This window comes from Ixodes scapularis, unplaced genomic scaffold (assembly GCF_016920785.2).
Source record: "Ixodes scapularis isolate PalLabHiFi unplaced genomic scaffold, ASM1692078v2 PGA_scaffold2__306_contigs__length_199485367, whole genome shotgun sequence".
Lineage (NCBI taxonomy): Eukaryota > Metazoa > Arthropoda > Arachnida > Ixodida > Ixodidae > Ixodes > Ixodes scapularis.
This window is the reverse complement of record NW_024609857.1, coordinates 169,878,933-169,898,647: the sequence shown is the minus strand read 5'-3', so window position 1 is coordinate 169,898,647 and position 19,715 is coordinate 169,878,933. Positions and strand designations below refer to the sequence as shown.

At 50.1% G+C, this 19,715-nt stretch overlaps 1 protein-coding gene across 2 annotated transcripts in view; it reads right to left on the bottom strand.

The window, feature by feature from the left end:
- Positions 1-3,726: 3,726 nt before the first annotated feature.
- The window catches only part of LOC8029092 (diacylglycerol O-acyltransferase 1), a 154,413-nt gene continuing 138,424 nt past the window's right edge, over positions 3,727-19,715 (bottom strand). For both annotated transcript variants that reach the window (XM_029978203.4, XM_040502188.2), the window contains exons 13-15: positions 12,429-12,582; positions 12,307-12,369; positions 3,727-4,614 (exon numbers count right to left, since the gene is read on the bottom strand). In XM_029978203.4, the coding sequence (XP_029834063.2) occupies positions 4,453-4,614; positions 12,307-12,369; positions 12,429-12,582 (379 nt within the window). In that variant the 3' untranslated portion in view covers positions 3,727-4,452. The remainder of the gene's footprint in view (positions 4,615-12,306; positions 12,370-12,428; positions 12,583-19,715) is intronic.

The following is a 19,715-nucleotide window of genomic DNA, read 5'->3' as shown; positions in this document are numbered from 1 at the left end:
ACGTAACAGCGGCCCCCGAGATGTCTATCGCCATCCGTGTGCGGGTGAAAAATTTAACATTTGTCGACAAAACTCCCCCAGCAGAAACCTCTGACTACCCAATAAGCATCAGAGAAAGCTAAAGATGGTAACTTTACCCGAGGATTGGGCAACATCATCATGTTTAACATTTACCTACGTCAGATAACTTGCCCCGTCGTATTTTGTTCGAGAAAGCTCTCGTTCTCGACGCCCTCACCAAGGCTAATATCTGATCCACCTATAATGACGATCCAAATCGAAAGTCCCAGTTTTGCTGGATATTCCAACAGGCTAGTTTTAAGCCGTACCCTTTCAGTGGTTCACGCATAATACCATGCTCAAACGGATCAAGCTTCTGCTCGGACAGCATCATCAGTTTTCTTCAGTGTAAACGGTATAAGAATAACCAGCTGCTTTGTAGACAGCTGGTTGCGGAAATTTACGCCGTCTGTAACTACCTCTACGGCAGCCGAGCTGCTTGAAGTCATCGTAACTATAAACTACAGGTTGCAGCGACCAACGTTCGTAGATAAACGTTGGTAGCGACTGCATTCACGCATTCCCACGCATCACTCCGAACAGAAAGGCGCTAGTTTCGGTTTGAAGCCGGCGCCTTTTCTACAACATAGATGGCGGCAGCATCAGTATTCTGCACTCGGTGCATTTGGCGAGTTCGTTTGAGTCCAGTTTTCCGTGCAACACTCTGTGAGTGCCATAAGCGCCAACTACGGGGGGGCAGTGGGGCTCGTGCCCCCCCCGGACGGCTTCACGGGGGGGCAGAGCCCCCCCCCCGGCCCCGGCCCGGGATTTTTTTTAAAGAGCTTGGCTTGGGTCTGCGCCCATCGACAGTGGACTGTTGGCCGTCCTGACTGGCAGCTATTTCACAGGGGCCTGTTTATTCCCGCTTCTTATTTCCTTTCAGGCTTTTAAATGGTGGATCTCGGGACAGTGACAGGTCAGACATTCAGTGGAAAATTCCCCTCAAACGGAGTTAGATGCGCGGAATATGTTGTCTGAATGAACAGCTGAAGTGCCCGCTTCAGCTATGACAGGCTAAAAAAAGTCTTGAAAGCGTCGCGACATCTCTGTCGGTTTTTAGACAACAAAAATGCTGAGAATAGGAAGCATCCCCGACACAGTGAGTCAGTGACTGATTCTGCAGACCTGCTCGCCAAGAAAAAAATTTTAATTTCTTGCGCGTCTACAAATGAATGCCCTTTCGGCCAAGAAAATATTGTACACATTTTTGATTGGTCAGTGAAGGGCTTTACTACCAGTCTTGTCACCGAACAGCGACTCGGATACTCGTCCAGAAAACAACTTTTGGCGGAAAAATTTGTAACCCCAGCTTCGCACAAGGTATAGTGGTATCAAATGGTCTTTGCTACCGTCTGAGAATTATTTTTGGCAGTGTACGATGCAGTGTACGATGAAATGCGCGAGCAGATACGTCGTTAATGCTTGTATGTTTGCTCTATACTTTTTTTTTAATTGTAAGCGTTTTCTAACCGTTGCATTGAGAATTGCTCAACGTGTGCCTCGTGTGTCTGTTCATTATAAATGTACCACACGAAAATAAAAATATTAAAATATTTTGGTTACAGCAGATTCATTTTCTCCTGTTCACCATTTTCAAAATTAACACTTTTGGTGCGCCTGCGTATCCACTCGGGGAGTTTGGTACTATATGGGTATCTCAAAATACACTTTACACACAAAATGGCCTGCAAAATTTAGATCCTTGGTGCAACAAGTAGGAATATTCCTGAAATACGTGTTTTACTGGTCACATTTATGCAACAAAATTTTAGACCCGAACTACCCCTGCAGAAAAAAAAAAGATTCGCTTTTTTGTACTGGTAGTTTAGTCTTGCAATATGTTTGCATAAATGTGGCCAGTAAAACACGTATTCAGAGAAATTTCTACTGGATGCGTCAAACCGCTGAAGTTTCCGGGTCATCCTTTTGCGGAGCGTCTTATTTGGGGACACCAGGTAGTTAGCTGTCACAATGTCCGCGTCCGTTTGTTTATGTCCTTGTCCCTTTTTCTCCAGTCTCGGGTTTACCGAAATGCTCGGTAAAGGCTCCAACTGCTGCAGGTGACCCTTATGGGGAGAACCCACGGAACAAATAAAACAAGGACCTTCTCCTCCTCTCCCCCCCCCCCCCCCCCCCCCCCGCAGCCTCCCCCTCCCCCCTTTTTTTTTTTTTTGAGCCACATTCCGGGTCTGCCCCCCCCCCCCCCGGGAAAATGGAAACTCTACGCCGCTGGTGAGTGCGATGCATTCTGGGAGAGAACTCGAACGGTGCCAGTGCGTGTGAAACGAACTCGCTATTTGACAGCGTTGTATACGAACTATGAAAAGAAGTACAGACGATTTAAAGCAGGGCACCTGACCGCCGCCATGTGTCTGCTCGTGCTGGCAAGTGCGCGCGCATTTACAAGCTTGCCAATGCTTAGTTCACGCGCACGCTGCAAATGCTTGCATGTGCTGATGCCAGTGAAGCACTAGCCATGTATGATGGTTCAACACATGCTGGCTTGACAGCTCCAATTCGCTAGTTTGTAGATCTCAGTACCAAATAAAAACTAACAATAACTTTAATACATTAGCATTTTTGACCAGACCTGGTTTTATCCCAAGTAGCACACTTCCTTGGCCCAAGCTTGCGCCAAACTGGCCCAAGTATAAGCCGGGAAAGTGTGCAGCTGCTAGGGATGTAGTGCTTCGTTTGGAATCTTGCTCACTTGTTATCAGTTCAGCACTAATTTGCTAGAGTATCACCTGCGTTCTGTTCATATAACATTAATGTGAGAGGTCGAATGTCATGTGTCTACTTTCAGCTGCTACCAAGGGTGAAGTACAGGATGTTTGGCTAGAGTAAGTGTTTACCGATATCATACAATATAGGGGAAGTGGGTGTAGCCAACATTGGCTGAAAATGTGAACCAATATTGGTTAATATAGGGGGCATCGACGTAGCCAATATTGGCTAGAAAATCTGTACCGATCGTGGTCAACATTGGGGAAGTTTTCGTAGCCAATACTGGCAAGAAAACATGTGCCAATAGTGGTTAATATTGAGGCAGTTCGTGTAGCCAATATTGGTAAAAAATGTGCCCCAATATTGGTGCACATTTTTACCAATATTGGGAAAGTTGCAGCAAATATTGGCTAGAAAATGTGCACTAATATGGATCAATACTGGATCCACAGTAAATGACAATATGGGCACACAATGTGGCAATATAGTGCCATGTTACACTTTCCCATATTGGCCAACAGTAGGCTCGTTCGATTTAACCACACCTGCTGCACCGGTGCAGGTAAATCGAACGAGCGTATTGTTGACATTGTTTACCGATATGGGACGAATATCGGCGTGCTGCCAGGGTTAGCAGAATGTCACAAGGTACACACTGTAGCCCCATTTGGTGCAGGAATCCCATCGACAATTATAAACATATATACCCCAAACACGACGCGCGATTCTATTCAGTATCCCTTTAAATTCAGTTTTTAGACACAAATAACAGCAATTTTGTTATTCATTTAAGCTTAGACTTGAGCAAATAACAAAAATTCGGTGGCACTGGATGCATTCAAGATGCTCCAGCAGGATAAAAATTTGTGTCCTGCACTTTTTAAAGGGAGCAGCACTTTGGGCATCAAAATGAATTCAATAGATTGTAGCTGAAGCACATCAACAACGAGGCAACACTGTTTTTTGTACAACTCGCTTTTATCACACTTGTCGAATAGGTACATTAACTTTTCCCTACTGAACTCAATCATGGCATAGGCGACACATTGACATGTGACATTCATTCCGAAACGTGCGCGGTAACAACTGAGATAACATGGTAAAAATACTCTCAAAACAATAACAGTACCTGAATTCTGCAGAAGTGACTTGCATAGGGTATGGACGACTAGACTGCACTAAAATTATGGCGCCATTTCGATGACACTGGGGAAAAGAAAACATCGGCTGCACTTTCTAGGAACCTCAAACTGCAGGGCGTGCACCTTTGCGTTGTGCAAAAGTTGAAGATTTGCATGCCATGGTCCCATTATTTGCCAGCGCAGGAAGGGTAGCAACCCTGGCACTGACTGTTTCTATCTTATGGGCACGCTGTTGGACCGTGATGCAATGAAAGTACACATTTGTTCAGACGACGGACCTGTAGAAAGAGTACCCCCTCGGCGCCTGTAGACGAGTAGAGTGGTGCAGTAAGTACATTTTTCCAAGGGGCCTTCAAAAGTGGCTCCCCCTCGAGACGACAGACACTTCTGACACGAGATAGTCGACATCGTCTTGCTGAGCGGCTTTCGTTGACCGAAGAATGGCTCAGCCGGTCCACGACTTCAGCGAGCCACAGCGAACAACCCACCGATCGGCGAGAGGCACAGGTTCTGCCGGTTGGGACTAGGTGACTCTCGGCATCCCGTAGTTAATGATGTAGTAATCGTGGTAGTACATGAGAATTGCCAGAGGTTGGCCGATCATGAGGGACATCCAGACGGCCATGTTCCCCAGGTTGCGGTACCGGTTGCGCAGGCAGTTGTCGATGAAGAAGGCAAAGGGCACCTGGAAGCGAACACATCTGTTTCTGTAGAGCAGGGTCTAACTTATGCATCGCTTAATTCTAAAAAGATGTGGCTGATCAAAGGGCAAATGAGGTATCAATAAAACGAAGCCTATGCAAAAAAAAATCTGCGCAGCAAAGATTCATCATGGATTACGAGTAAGGCTATTGGCAAATAAGCAGGCTGTCGAACCAAATCAAACTATGATTTTTGACCCAGCTGAAACAAATCCAAAATCAAACCTTTGATATTGAACCCAAACCGGAACAGAACCACAATCTCGGGCGGCGGTTACCGGTTCACTAGAAAACAGTTCGGCGTAATCAAATTTAAGTCGTGCCTGATTTTGCGAGTGGCAACATGAGGTCCATTTTAGAATTCGGGGCTGTGGCATCAGTGGTACTGATGCCAATGTTGGCAAAAACACAGCAGCAAAAATAAGAAACTCAATCGGTTGTCAGCGCGCGTTTCTTCTGCTGTGAAACACTTGAAGGCGCCAAGAGGGCTGGACAAGCGACGGGGAGCATGACACAGGCTGCGTGGACATCAATTGGTACAACTACGAATGCTCTTCATTTTTCTCTCCTTACATTTTACAGCTGTAGCTGGCCAAACCCAGCAGGATTTCTAGGCAAAAACCAGAGTGATCGTGGGAAAGAGAGATAAAGCCACTGTGCTACCACTCTCTCCCCCCCCATCACTCCTCACACAACCACATTATCTATGATGTGCTATTGCTCCCCTGCTCTCTGTCCCCCCTCTTGCCACTGCAACTTCGGGGTTCTAAAAAATGCTCCAAAGCGCCCGCAAAAAAGAGCTGTGGGCTTGGGCAGCGCTTGCTCAGCTCTCCCTCTCCCACCCTTCCCAGACATGGCCAGACCACGCAAGATTCAAGTGTGCCGCTCGGAGCAGAATAGACGGAGGTCCGCAGTAGCACGAGCATAGCAAAGGCTGCAGTATCCGACTATCACGCACGAGAGGCAGCGTGTGAGCACTTTTGACACCTCTCCTGAAGCACATTTACACTTACTCTGCAAAAAGCAAAGCTCCGAAAGCAAACAGCCCGGCTATAACAAACACCGTGGGAATCTTAAATCAGTTCGCTATATTTGTTTTTTGCCATACTGTTGAGACCGGTTATAACGAAGTCGATGGAAATCGGAAATCACTTCGCTATTCCCACTTCGTCATACCTGAACTCCATAAAACTAACATGCAAAAAAAAACACCTAACACGGGTCATCACTGGCACATGTTTACCATGCCTGCAGATCCCTGCACGCGCTCTCTGCTCGTTTGAAGAAAAGATCCTGTGAGCTACATACGGACCATGTCGACCACTTCGACGGCCACAGCGGAGGACAGCGGCAGTGGATGGCACTTTTTACGTTTATGCGCACTTCGTCGAGGATGATGCACTTTTGTTTCAAGGAGATTGCCTTAGTCCTCCCGTCAAGGTGCCGGCAGTGCCAGAACTATCATTGAGTGGCGGTGATTTGCCGAATCGGTGCTTGAGCGAAGTTAGACTTTGGCGTAGAGAGCGACCACATCGACCAGTGACATTGACATTAAACACGAAGCCAACAAAGAAGCGCATAGAGCATTGAGCTCGCGCTCAAGAATGCATTTCGTCGCTATAGAGAGCCTCGATTTAAGAGAGGAGACAACTGCTCGATCAAGGTTACATGGTTTATGGGCCGCATTTGCAAAACAAGCAGCAGTTCTGCTGCTTGTTTTGCAATTGCGGCAAAACACTTTTGAGTTGTGTTTTGCAAACACAACTCAAAAGTGTTCACCGTCTGCAAACGTGTCCGCCCCTCCGCCGGTTTCCTCGCCATGCTAGCCACGCGACAAATGCGCCAATCTGCCCAGGAGGCGTCGTTCATTAAACTGCAAATGCTCTCTATGGTTGAAGTTGCTCCCTCTTCTAAATTTAGGCTCTCTCCGTCAACTTTGTCGGTACGTTGTCGCTAGCACTCCAAACGCCCCTATCGGCATGCCACGACGGCTCTCTGCGTGCGATGCGGAAAAGTCGCTTTTCAGATACGGATCGGGGAGCAGACGATGATGCAGAGGCTGCCGCCAGCGGCCTTACTTGCGGCATCATTTGCAACCTCTTCTGGGTGGCTGCTCAGCCATGGCAGCAAAGTGCAGTGGACTGCAACTTGCTAAAATTTCCGAACTTGATAATTTTTTAAGTTATCACAAAACTTATCTTCGTTGTATCCGCAGGAGCCGCTCAACTTCTTTCGCTAAAACAGACACAAATATATTAAAAAGTGCAACAAGAATGGGAAATTATGATCGCTTTGCTGCAGCTGCTATTTCGTTATAACCGACTTCGTTATAACCGGGCTCTACAGTATATGTAAACTTAAATAAAAAATACTAAATCAGCTATTTTAACACGTGATAATAATGCACTCCAAAGTAGCCGTCGATCTGCCAATGTATGCACCACGCAAGAGATGCCTTCACGACCGACCGCCAAATCATGTCAAAGTGTGGGAAAAAGCTTTGTCTGAGTTCGGCCCGTTTAGCCTAGCGAAGTACTCTCGGAGGATATGTGCCCATGTTGCGAGATGGAGGGCCGGAAGACAGAAAAACCCGGAACGGAACCGCCAAAAACCTATAATGCCCCGCAGGACATGTGCACGTCATGCATACCGCGGAGAAGGCGAACTCGCCGAGCAGTGCGAGTTCCTCCCTTGCTCGGACAAAGTGTAGCAGATGCATTAGTTGCGTTATTGGAGCCCAGCTGTTTGTTGTTCTGCTTTGCTTCCAAAAATACACCATAAAATGATTTTTTTAAAATTTAATCTGAGTTTTTTTGGGTTTTTTTGTTATTATATTGGTAAAGTTTTTAAGAGTTTTCATTAAAAGCAGTTTGTCATATTCAATATATCCGTTTTTTTCGCTATTTCCGGGTCTGTTTTAAGTGGGCTGCAGTTCTAAAGCCCGTGGACTAAGTGCACATATCCTACAGCACATCTTTCGATAACAGCTGCTGCTGCCAATTGCAGCACACTTTGTTTTTGGTCGTTAGCTATATTTTATTTCAATAATCTTTCGACTGTCCTGCATTGTCTTTCTTATCTGTATGCTGTATGCTGGCTGATTGACGTTGCTGCAAGTACTGTACTTTGGTGTCTGTGAGTACGACCCCATAATTTGCATAGAGTAGTGTTTGCAACAAAAAGTCATGGCTGCAAAACAAAATTAGCATACCGTATTTGCACAAATATAACGCAAGTTTTTTTTTCGGAATTACCTGCTCCAAAACGCACCTCGCGTAATATTCATAATCGAGTTCAGCCACGAGGCGCACGAGTCTGGATAAAGCCAAAGGAGAAAGCCATCCCTCCGGCTCAATGCACGAGATCGGGTGGGAAAAGAAGTTGGGGTGTGGGAGGGAATTTACTCGCTATTGGGCCATGTGAAGGGGGAATAGAAAACATAAAAAAAACATTTTTATCGCTTTTGTGTTTGTACAACACACTCTGAAAAGCACGCCGCAGAAATGCAGCGCACCATGGGGGAATGTGGGCACTGGCCAATTCAAGCCAAGAAAAGTCAACACAAGCCAAGCCAAGACCAAACACAGAGTTTGCGCAATCGTGCAACACGAAGTTTGTTTATGCGGTGGTACCAGAACAAGAATCAGTGTGATTGTGTATAGGGTTCCACAGTCTTTTCTCTGCTTGCGCATTGTTTAGTTTCTCCTCCAGAGTGGTCTGGTGCTTGTGTGTTGGTGCTTCTGCTTCGTGCCTTGCTTTGCTTCTGGGCTGCCGAGGAGCCCATGCCAAACAAAAAAGAACTACCAGACAAAAAACGCCCTGCTGCTGATTATCTGCGTAGTTGAGAAGCGGATTGCGAACGGAAGGACCTGAGCAGTGAGGACAAGTGCAGTCAAAACATAAACTGATATTTCTTTCATTTCTATTGCCTTTTCACCTCTGCTATGCCCCCGAGTGTGGGAAATCCAGGCGGCCTTGGCTTGCGTTATAATAGTAATAATTTTTTTTTTCTCTTTGAGGGCATCAAAACCTGCTTTCACGTTATATTTGTGATCGGTATTTTTTAGGGGTGTGCAAATACTGGCAATTTTCAAATTTGAATCATATAAAAATATTTGAAAAAAAAAAAAAAAAAAACTTTGAATATTAAATATGTTTTATTATGAATGTACCACTAAGAAATAACAAAAAAATATGTAAATAGTCTTTTTTAATATCTTCAAATCCAAAAATGATGTTAACAAGTTCAAGTAAATGAAACTGCCTGACTATGAAGCATATCACCGATGCAACTGGAAACACAGCTAATGTACCTTGACTAGTAATCAACTGCCAACTCTGTACATGAAAGCAGAGAAAAGGTGCAACTGATAAGTTATGCAAACTGACAGAATTAAAAGAGTGTACAAAACTGCACATGTCTGCTAGCTTGTAAAAATGCAACCTGTGTCGCAAAAACAACTGGTAGCGACCTTTTATTAAGAATATATTTAAAATTGTCTTTGACTAGCCAGCAAAATAGATATCAGCTGCTAATGTAATTATTACAAATTATCACGCAAGAGAATCGCTCCACATGTTCAGTATATACGCGCTTTCTTTTCACGGTAACAACTGCTCCTGCAATACAAATTATAAGGTCACTAGAAAAGTGACTCACAATGCAGCTTGGCCAAACGAAAACCAAAACCTGCTCCTTTGTTGTGAGTTAATACATACGTGTTTGCATGATTCTAATTCACACTTTTTTTTCCCGCCAAAATCTGTGCCCAAAAATACATGCGTGTTACAATTGAAACCAAAAACCAAAACTCACAAGAAAAATGCAATACTCGGTGTAAGGTACCCAGCCCCATCGCCATTGTGACCATTTGTTTACATTTACAAAGGAAAATTGGGGCTCCCTTTCGCATGGCTTATAGGCCCAAAGTCTCAACCCTGTCTCTCAGTGGGTCTGGTGCTGGGATAACGCCGACAAAGTTCAATCAGAGAAAAATTGGCGACTTTTTTTTTCCCCCGAAGGTCATATTGGTGATATCCCACACTGCCTGGTGATAGTTAGGGGGAGAAAATTGGCCTTAGAAGGGTGGGAGGAATCATGTTTTTGTCGTTTTAGATTTAGGCTAGGTGGCGCAAGCTACCGCCCGTTACAAAGGGTATAGGCATTAACATCCATCCATCCATCCATCGCCATTTTGGTATCCGTATCACGTGAATTCTCTCGCGTTTACGGACTCGTGTCTGCTGTTAAGATGAAAAAACAAAAGAACTAGCAGGTTTTATTTGAGCGAATGGCCTTCACTCCAGTGGGAAAAGATAACAACGGAGTAGCACTGCGGGGCCTCCTGTTCCCAGCGACTTGACGAGCTCGCAAAGTGTTGTTTGGAAGACGACCCTCCCAGAGGCGATGGTCGCGCACTCTTACAAGTGTGGGAAACGTGGCACCTAAGACGCCTTAGACGAAAGCAAGAATTACCTATCTGAAGAGCAAACAACCATCGTCGGACTCCGACAAAGGCAACAAGTGCACAGAATTTATTTTTGTGTTGGCGTGCGTTTCATAAAATCTGTTCTATGAGGGGAGTAAGGTATGTGTTCAACCTAGATTAGTTTGCCTGCATGGTAGAATTGACATAAATTTACTTTTTGAATATCTGGGAGATAGATCTGCCTGCATGTCAGATTTGGGTGCACGTTAGAATTGTGCAAACATGGTAGTTCTACATATAACGTAAACGGCAAGGGTTCATAAAAAAATGGCTAAATACCTGCAATAGACCATTTGCTATATTAGCCAAGCATCAAGGAGAATGCAGGGATTGGTGTTCCACACGCCACACACGCACGCCTTCCTCGTATGAATGATTCAAAGTAAATAACCAGAATAAAGCGTTGACGAACGCGTGTGCAAGGTGCCATTTGTTTTAGGTATTTGCTTTAGAAAAGGTACAGCTGCAACGGAAAAAGAGTAGCACAAGTGACCGACGACCGGAGCGGCAAAATCGCGACACGCGGCGCTATTGTTCCCGAGCGCGCCAATAGCGAGAGTGCCAGTCACGTTCCATGTCTCAACGGGGGGGTGGCCGGCAAAAAACAGCCCATCCTAAAGCCCTCATTTTAACAGCTATCTTATCTCTCAATTTTCTGTCGGCCACCCCCGCGTTGAGACATAGAACGTGACTGGCACTCTTGCTATCGGTGCGCTCGGGAACAATAGCGCCACGTGTCACGATTTTGCCGCTCCGGTCGTCGGTCACTTGTGCTACTCTTTTTCCGTTGCAGCTGTACTACTGCCGAGGCCAGCACGTGCAGCACATGGAACACCAATCCCTGCGTTCTCCTTGATGCTTGGCTAATATAGCTATAGGTCTATTTTGCGCGACTAAACACTGCTTTTTTTTTTAATGTTCAGGGCATGTCCCGCACGCAGATTATTCACTGTTTGCTCGAATATTCAGCCATAACTAAATATTTTGAAATTTCCGAAGATTCATATTCGGAAATTTCGATTATTCGCTCCTCCCAACATTTTTGTTTCACTGTCCCACTTTCCGCAGCACGATTTCCGACGACCAGACTTCCGTCTTTTTAAAAGAAAATGACACCAAGTTAAGTAGGAATATGACCTCGAAATTTCAAATTTTTATTAAAACATGCTTTTTAAGAAATGTTATACAGTCACCGACCGATTTCTCGGATGCCGAAATTTCAGACATGCCCGATTCTTCGTATAATTTTACGGAACCGTCGCTCGGCCTATAGAATTAATGTATTGTAACAGCGACTGAAAATCCAGAAAACGCACACCTTGTTGGTAGATTTTTCGGCTTTTTAGCGGCCATCATAATGCCACCACGAAGCAAACAGCTGCCATTTTTTGTTTGTTTCGGATTGGCCTGTAGCCTTGACACCATGTTCTAAAACATGCCCTATGCTAGGAGGCACTGTCCATGCAATACAGAAGTTAGGTGAAGGCTATAATCAGAATCATCAGCTCTCTTTCTAAAAATAGAGGTTGACTTAATTGGCACTTTTGTTTTCTGTTGTTCCCGGAGGAATCATGGTCGTCTAAATGCCCAGGCACTGTTCGCTGCCATTCCGCACGTGCCTTCCTGCTGTCGTCCTTAAAGGCCGACGACCAGACTCGAGATTCTGCAAGGCAGAAGACCCTCCTCTCCACGCCTTCGGGCGAGGGAAGCGAAGGATGGAAAGAAGGGACCAAGAGGGGCGGGCGTGGGTGGAAAGGGTAGGAGGGAGAGGAGGAAGCGGGCGAAAAGTGGAAAGCGCGAACTGGTCGTCGGTCTTTAAGCAATGTCAAGTGGCGTGACTGACTTATTTGATAAGTCTCCATATTGCTTAGTGCAGGAAATGCATGGGTTGCCCCGGTCTAAGGTATAGAGCTATGAACCGGTTTACGCTTAGTGAACCGGTAACCGTACCAATATTTTGCAAGCACAACCGAACCGGGATTGAACGAAATGCAAAACTACCGAACTCTAGCAATAACCTGTTCGGCACCCCGCTAATAAGAAGTCCTGTGAAAATGACACACGGACTTCCAATGCATAAAAGAAAAGGAGCGGCGACGTTGTCCTGGCAGGTAATTTCCGAGGGAAAAGCGGCGACGAGCGGTTTTGTGGTGGCAGACGTAAGAGCCGCCGAGGAGAGCGCCTCACCTGAGCCAGCATGCCGAAGAAGGCCCAGACGCGGAACATCTTGAGGGGCACGCTGACCAGGTACTGTGGCAAGAGCGAGCACATGTGACGAATGCCTCCTTCAATTGGACGTGGCCGCTCACCTCGTGGAAGAAGGCGGACAGGAGGAAGACCATGACGCAGGCCCGGGACCTGGACATGCCCGCAGCCACCAGGGGCTTGTACAGGTGGCGCAGGCACCACTGGTGCACCGGGATGTTCCAGTTCTGCCAGAAGTACTGCACAGTCTCGGCGTTCCTGGGATGCAGAAGCCACACAAATGCACAGCTCAGCGTCCCGTTCTGTTCATGTACCCAAATGACGTCGCAAAATCCGGAGTGCCGCGTGGTTGGTTGGAGCAATCCTGGGGGTCGGCCGTAGAAGTTGCGGCAAAAAGCACGAGCAGACGCGAGTGTCGCTCTCGTGGCAGCGTCCCGACTCCTTGCTGCTGAGTTGGACCTGCAGCTGAACAGGCGCCTCCCACATCCACATTTTTTGACCATGGTAAACACAGCAGTCGAACACCCATCCCATAACATAGCCGACGGCCTCGTCGATTTTATGGACATTCTCTATTGTAGCCATCCCTCGGCTCCAAAAAAAGGTTTCTGGTCCCGTCGCAGGCCGTGATTATAAACTCCATGCGACGCGACCAATGCACCGCCGAGCGGCCGTTACCGAAGGTGGGCTGCGAGTACTCCGGCGAAACCAAACCATGCCGCACACATCAGTATGCATCGAGGTTGGAGCGGTACGAACTGCCATGTTGTTAAGTGCTCCGATAATTATGCGTCATATCTCACAGTGACCGAGTTTTGTAGAGTGGCGACGACGACGACGAAACCACGCAGTACGATGAGAGACGTTTGGTCTCCTGATCGTGTCTGCCGTTTCACGTGCGGTGTTTGCTTTGGTGCTGGTAGTGTCCGCATATTTCTGCACTGATAGGACAAACTCGAATCCCTTACCAAGCTCGCAGTGCCTATTTTGTCGCACGCGTGCCAACCAAAAACGTTTTGTCCCCATTGTATGTGTCGATGATATTTCCAAACCACTATCGTGCCCGGTTTGTACTATCCAAAGAAAAATAGACCATGAAAAATTGACTCCTGCACGAAGCAATCTAAACTCTCTGTGAAAGGTATATTTCACAGGTCCGTTTTTTTCTTGTAAAATTTCAAAACAGAGCTCCCTTTCTGTAAAAAAAAATAGGGCCAAGAAACTTACCAGGGTCCACAGCGGGCGGCGACGCAGGGGACCAAGTCGAGCGGTGGGCGCACTTGACGCACATATTAAAATAGATGGCGTCGGGAGCAGCGTTGGAAGGTGTAGCCAACCAGCGAAAGAAAGCAGATGACACGCGGACGAAATCTGTCAGCAGCAAGAACGGCAACCACACTTTTCTTTTTTTTTTTCTTAACTTCAAGTTTTGTTTTTATTGTCCACATTTATTTTTAAATCCAAAAGTGTCCCACAAAAAGATTATCTTCATTGTAGTAAATCACGGTTGCTGCGAGCAGTCTCGATAAAGAGGTAGCGCCATCTATCAATATGTGAAGCAAACGCGCCCCGCCGCTCGACTCAGTCGTCTGCGTCGCTGCCCGCCAATTACTCTGGTCAGTTTTTTGGCCCAATGTCTTACAAAAAAGGGAGCTACGCTTTGTAATTTTACAAGAAAAAACCGACCTGTGAAATACACCTTTGACAAACAGTTTAGACTGCTTCGTGCAGGCGTATATTTTAGAGCGCAGCTCCTAGGCGCCCGTTTCTGGCTTGAGCGGTGTCACCGTCGCCGTCGGCGTAATTGTGCGGTGCATTATGGGTTAATTTCCCCGCTAAATCTAGCGGAAAAATTTTCCCGCTAAATCTAGCGGAGAAATTTTTTATAGTCCATTTTAGGTCGAGCCTGGTGACCTCACATACCCTATACATTGCAATCCACTTATAACGATATCACATATAACAATGTAGTGCTTATAACAATCAGTTTTTAGAGTTTCTACTCTAAAAACGATCAGATTATACTGTAATTACCCGATTCTAACGCGCACATTTTTTCAAGGAAAATACAGCTAGAAATGCCAGAAGACGAGGAGCTCAGCCCAAGCTGGTGTTTGTCCAAACGGCGAGTCCTCCTTTCATCCCTCCCAGAGAGGACCATTCGGTGCACACCAAGTTGCGTCTCGAAGCAGCAGCCGCAGGGGCGATGACGCACAAGATGGGAAAAGTCCAAGGCGTGCGCCCAGCGAGGGAGCAGTACCCCAACACCAACAGCGACGCCACACACAAAAAACAACAAAAAAAAAACATTCAAAGCAAAAACAAGAAAAACAAACACTGAGGGTTCCGAGGCACCCTCCCCCCACCCACAAAGAAAAAACAATAAAAAAAATGCCGGGAACGCCGATTTCGGATCGCTCCCCCTCCTCTTCCCTTTCCCGGGTTACGGAACGCCGATTTCGGATCGTCCCCCCTCTTCTTCCCTTTCCTGGGCCACACACTCTACGAGGTTCCGATCCCATCGGGTTGCCTCCGGCTACGCGTGTTGTAGCTGTGCCGCGGTGGTCCCAGGAACTCCTGAGATCGTTGGTGCCCGCGAATGCCCCTTTGCGGCCGCTTGACCGGCTCATCCCCTTCCCTGGGGAAAAAGGGTTTCAGTTCGCCGATGTGAACTGTCCCGCGGACGAGATCAGAATTCTGGTCCCTCAGCGTGTATGTCAGTCGAGACTTCTTGGAATCGATGACAAAGGGGCCAACCCACTTGGGGGCCAACGCCGCCGAGAAGAATTTCCTCGCATCGCTCTGCACGTGACTTCGCCGCAGAACGGTGTCGCCCACCTCGAACTGCGCATCGCGGTGCGCTTTGTCATAGGTGTTCTTCTGCTCCGCCCGCGCGCGAGCCCTGTTTCCGCGGGCGGCGTCCAGCGCCCGCGACAGTCGCTCTCTTGTGCGCGTCGCGAAATCCTCGTACGAGGGCACCGCTCTGGCCGCGCTCTGTCGCGGGCGAAGAACCGCATCGGTCGGCGTAGAGAGTTCTCTGCCGAAGTTCAAAAGCGCAGGCGTGAACCCAGTGCTGCGGTTGAGGTTGGACCGCAATGCAAACGAAATCGAATCCAAATGCAGATCCCAGTCCCGCTGCTTTCGAGCATACGCCCCGAGCAGCGGCTTGATGTCGCGGTTCCGCCGCTCGGTCACATTTGCTTGGGGATGGTAACACGAAGTCTTACAATGCTTAATCCCGAGGGCCTGGCAGGTTGCCGCGAAGACTTTCGAGCAAAATATCGAGGCGTTGTCACTCACCAGTCTCTCGGGGAACCCGTAGCGACACCAGACCTCGGACAGCCTGCTCAGGACTCCCTTGGCTGTCACCTTCCGCATTGGAAACATCTCGACGAACCCGGTGAAGTGGCAAGTTACTATCAACACATGTTGATAGCCTTCGCTTGACCGCGGCAGGGGTCCCATCAAGTCGCAGGCCGCGATCTCCCATGGCCGCGTACTCACGATGGGCTCGAGCAGGCCGGGTGGTCTGCCGCCCCTGGGCTTGCGCTCTTGGCACACTGCGCAGCTACGGACATAACGGCACAGCTGCCCCTTCATGCCCGGCCAGGTAGCGAAACGGCGCAGCTTATGCCACGACTTCGGTGCACTGCCATGACCGTCCGCATCGTGGTAGTGACGCAGCGCTGCCACTCTGAGATCGCGGGGAATCACGGTCTTGAACGACTCACTTGAATCGCTCTCTTCCGGGAAGTAGCGCAGCAGGACGCCGTCCCCATCGATCAGGTAAGACTCCAGCTCACCTGCTTCAATGTCTGACTCCTGGGCGGTGGCACTTGGCCCTCTCGGTGTTCCGGAGTGCCGAAGCGTCTTTTCGCCCGTGTGGTCAGGATCCATCTCTTGCCTGAGCCGGTCGAAGATAGCGCGACAAAACAAATCGCTCTGCTGTGCTTCGTACAGTTCCGTTCGGTTGAACGCCGGTCCCAGTGAGGTAATCGCCTCAGCCAGCTGCGCGACGTCGCCACAGTGGGGAGCGGAGCGCGAGGCGGGATTTTCCGTCTCCCGGGGGATGGCCCCGCCTCCATAGTCTGCTGCCTCGCGCGGTGGGGGATCCACGGGTGCGCGGGAGAGCGCGTCGGCCACCACATTTGTCGTGCCCTTCCGGTACCGAATTCGGTACTCGTACTTCTGCAGTGTCAAGGCCCAGCGCGCCAGTCTTCCGGCGGGTTCCTTGATTCGGGAGAGCCACGCGAGGGCCATATGGTCCGTCTCGATCGTGAATTCCGTCCCCTCGACATAATGATCGAACTTCTTAAGAGCAAAAATGATGGCGAGGCATTCGCGCTCACTCACCGTGTAGTTCTTCTCCGCCGGGTTCAGCGCCTGGCTGGCAAATGCCACCGGGCGGATCTCTCCCTCTGTCTCCTGCAGGAGCACCGCGCCGAGTCCCTGGTCGCTGGCGTCCGTCTGGATCGTGAAGGGCCTATTCAGGTCTGGCAGTTTGAGGGATGCTGTACGCGCCAAGGCCTCGGTCAGCTGGAGGAACGCCTCCTCCTGCGGCGCCTCCCAGCTCCAGGGAGCAGCTTTCCTCAGCAACTGCGTGAGGGGTGCCTGCATGGCGGCGCAGTTCGGGATGTAGGCTCGGTAGTATCCTATCATGCCGAGAAAACGGCGCACTCCCCCGACATCGGTAGGGACTGGGAACTCCAAGATCGCCCGCAACTTGTCCGCGTCGGGGGGAACTTTTCCTCTCTCGATCCGGAATCCCAACAAGCTGATCTCAGAAGCTCCAATTTGGGCTTTAGTCGGGTTTAGTGTGAGGCCGGCGATTCGTAGTTTGCGCAACACGTCCTCGAGGTGACGAAGGTGGTCCTCGAAAGTTTCCGAGTACACAATGATGTCGTCCAGGTACGCGAGCGCGTGCTGCCACTTGGCATCTCCGAGCACCCCGTCGATCAACCGCTGAAATGTCATCGGTGCACCTGTTAATCCGAACGGCATCCGAGTGAACTCGAACAAGCCTCGGTGACACACGAATGCAGTTTTGCTTTCGTCGCCCGGGCTCATCTCCACTTGGAGGTAGCCTTTGCTTGCGTCGAGGGTAGTGAAATACTTCGCCTTCCCCAGATTCGAGATGATTTCTTCTATGCTCGGAAATGGATACGCATCTTTTACGGTCACCGCGTTCAAGCGCCGATAATCGACGCAGAGTCTCGATGTTCCGTTCTTCTTGGGCACCAAAACCACCGGGAATCCCCAGGGTCCTGATGACCGGCGAATGATTCCCGACTTCAGGAGCTCATCGACTGCGGCGTCTATCGCTTTTCGCTTCGCCAGGCTCACAGGACGCGGATTGGACTTCCAAGGGCGTGCGTCCCCAGTTTCAATGCGATGTTGCACCTGCTTAGTGCAGCCCGGCTGTTCGGTGAACATTTCGTCAAAGTTGTGCAGCAAAGCCGCCAACCTCTCTCGCTCTGGTCCGGACAGTCCATCGGCATTGGCCAACGGGTGGCCCATTTCGTCGCAGTGCTCGGCGGAGCTCGGAGTTGGGTGACTCATGGGCATGGCGTCGTCGCGGTCGGTTCTTTCCCATTCTGTCGCTTTTCCCAGCGCTGCCGCCATGGCCCCCATGGAGCGCTCTCGGAAACTTGAAAGGGGTGCATGTGCCTCCTCTCGGTACCCGCCACTTGCCACGTCAATGATGATGCCAGTGTGGGCCAGGAAATCCCGTCCCAGAATGATGGGCACTGTCAGCCCGGCCAAATGGACGAACCGCTGTCTCTGCGCGCGTTGATTCCAACGTACCACGAGACGCACTGCTCCCCTCCAAGTCGTCGACCCACAAGCCAACTGGAAAGTGGTCTCCCCATGCCTCACCCGAACGGACTTCTGTTGGAGATGCCTGAGGACCTCGTCCCCAATTAGCGACGCACTAGCCCTCTATCCAGAAGAGCTGCGAACTCCTTTCCCGCCACCGTCAGGGAAATAAATGGGGCCGCGGTGCTTGTCGCTGCTCCGACTCGATACGCCGTCGGCACGCACACGGTCGAAGGGGTGTCGGGGACCCGCTCGTTGGTCTGTTTCGCCGCCGATAACTTTATCGGCGGCCTCCTCCGTTTCCCGGAATCTCCCTTGTGCAGTCGCGCCTATAGTGCCCGATTTCGTGCCACCGAAAGCAGCGGCCTCACCAACCTGGGATAGGATTCTCCCCAGTGGGACGTCCGATGCGCTCACCCCTTTGTGGCAGCGGGTCGGCGGCAGCCTGCTCCTGGGCTGCGGCGATCCGTGGTGCGCCGGTCGAACGGAATTCCGTCGCGTGGACGGCCGCGCTCCCTCCTCGGCGCGATCCTGGCTCCAAGGTGTCATCCGTGAGCCCCCAGGGATTCCCGCTCGGCTCCCCGCTGGCCTCCGCCATTGCGGCCTCCCCCCATCGATACCCACGTGGCACCGGCCCCTGCCACGCGCATCGGGGTTCGAGCGTGTCGATTGGTGCTGGGGGAAGGTGGTACCTGCGCTCCGCCAGTATGTCGGCCTGAACCCTGCGCGCCTCCTGTGCGAGCTCACTCAGACTTCCGAATGGGCGCCCACGCAGATACCGCGAGAAGGTGGGATGCGCCTGCCTCACCACCCGCTCGACCTGCTCCTGGTTCGTAGCATTCGGATCGGCGATCTGCAGGAGTTCCTGCATTGCCCGCAAGTACTCTCCGAGGGGCTCAGCGGGAGCCTGCGTTCTTTCCTCCAGTTCCCTGCGCATTCTTGGCAGGTAGTCTGCCGGCAAGAATTCTTGTCGGAAGAGGGCCGTGAACTCGTCGAGTGTTCCGGCTGACTCGCCCACAAGGCGATGCCACCTGGCTGCTGGGCCTACAAGAGCCACCGGCAGAACTCTGCCTAGCGTCTCCTTCTCTGTCAGGCCGGTAGCCTTCCGATATCGCTGGATTTCCAGCAAGAAGTCGGTCGCGCTCAGAGCTCGATCGCTGTGTCCGCTGTACTTTGGCACCGGAATGCGGATGAGGGTTCTTGGCGGCGGCGTTTGCCTCTGCATGCTCTGTAAGGCCTGAGCGAACGCCGCAACCAACGCCGTGGATTCACGGGACATCTCCGTGCTTTGCGGCATAGACACGACCGGCGCTACCGTCGGCGTGTCCGGACTCGGCGCTGCGGTCATCGCCGCGCCGTTCCGCTCCGCCAGCCCCGTCGATGTAGCGACGTCGGCCAAAAACATTAAATCTGTGAGGGCGAAATTACCCGTGGCCATCTCGAACAGTTGTTTGGACGTACCCTTCCCACTTTCGCAGTGCCGCGGTATAAACTCGCCAACCAGGGGGACCGCCCCGCGTGAACTTCCACGCAGTGTCGTCGACGGACGTTGCGACTGTAATTACGGCTCGCCT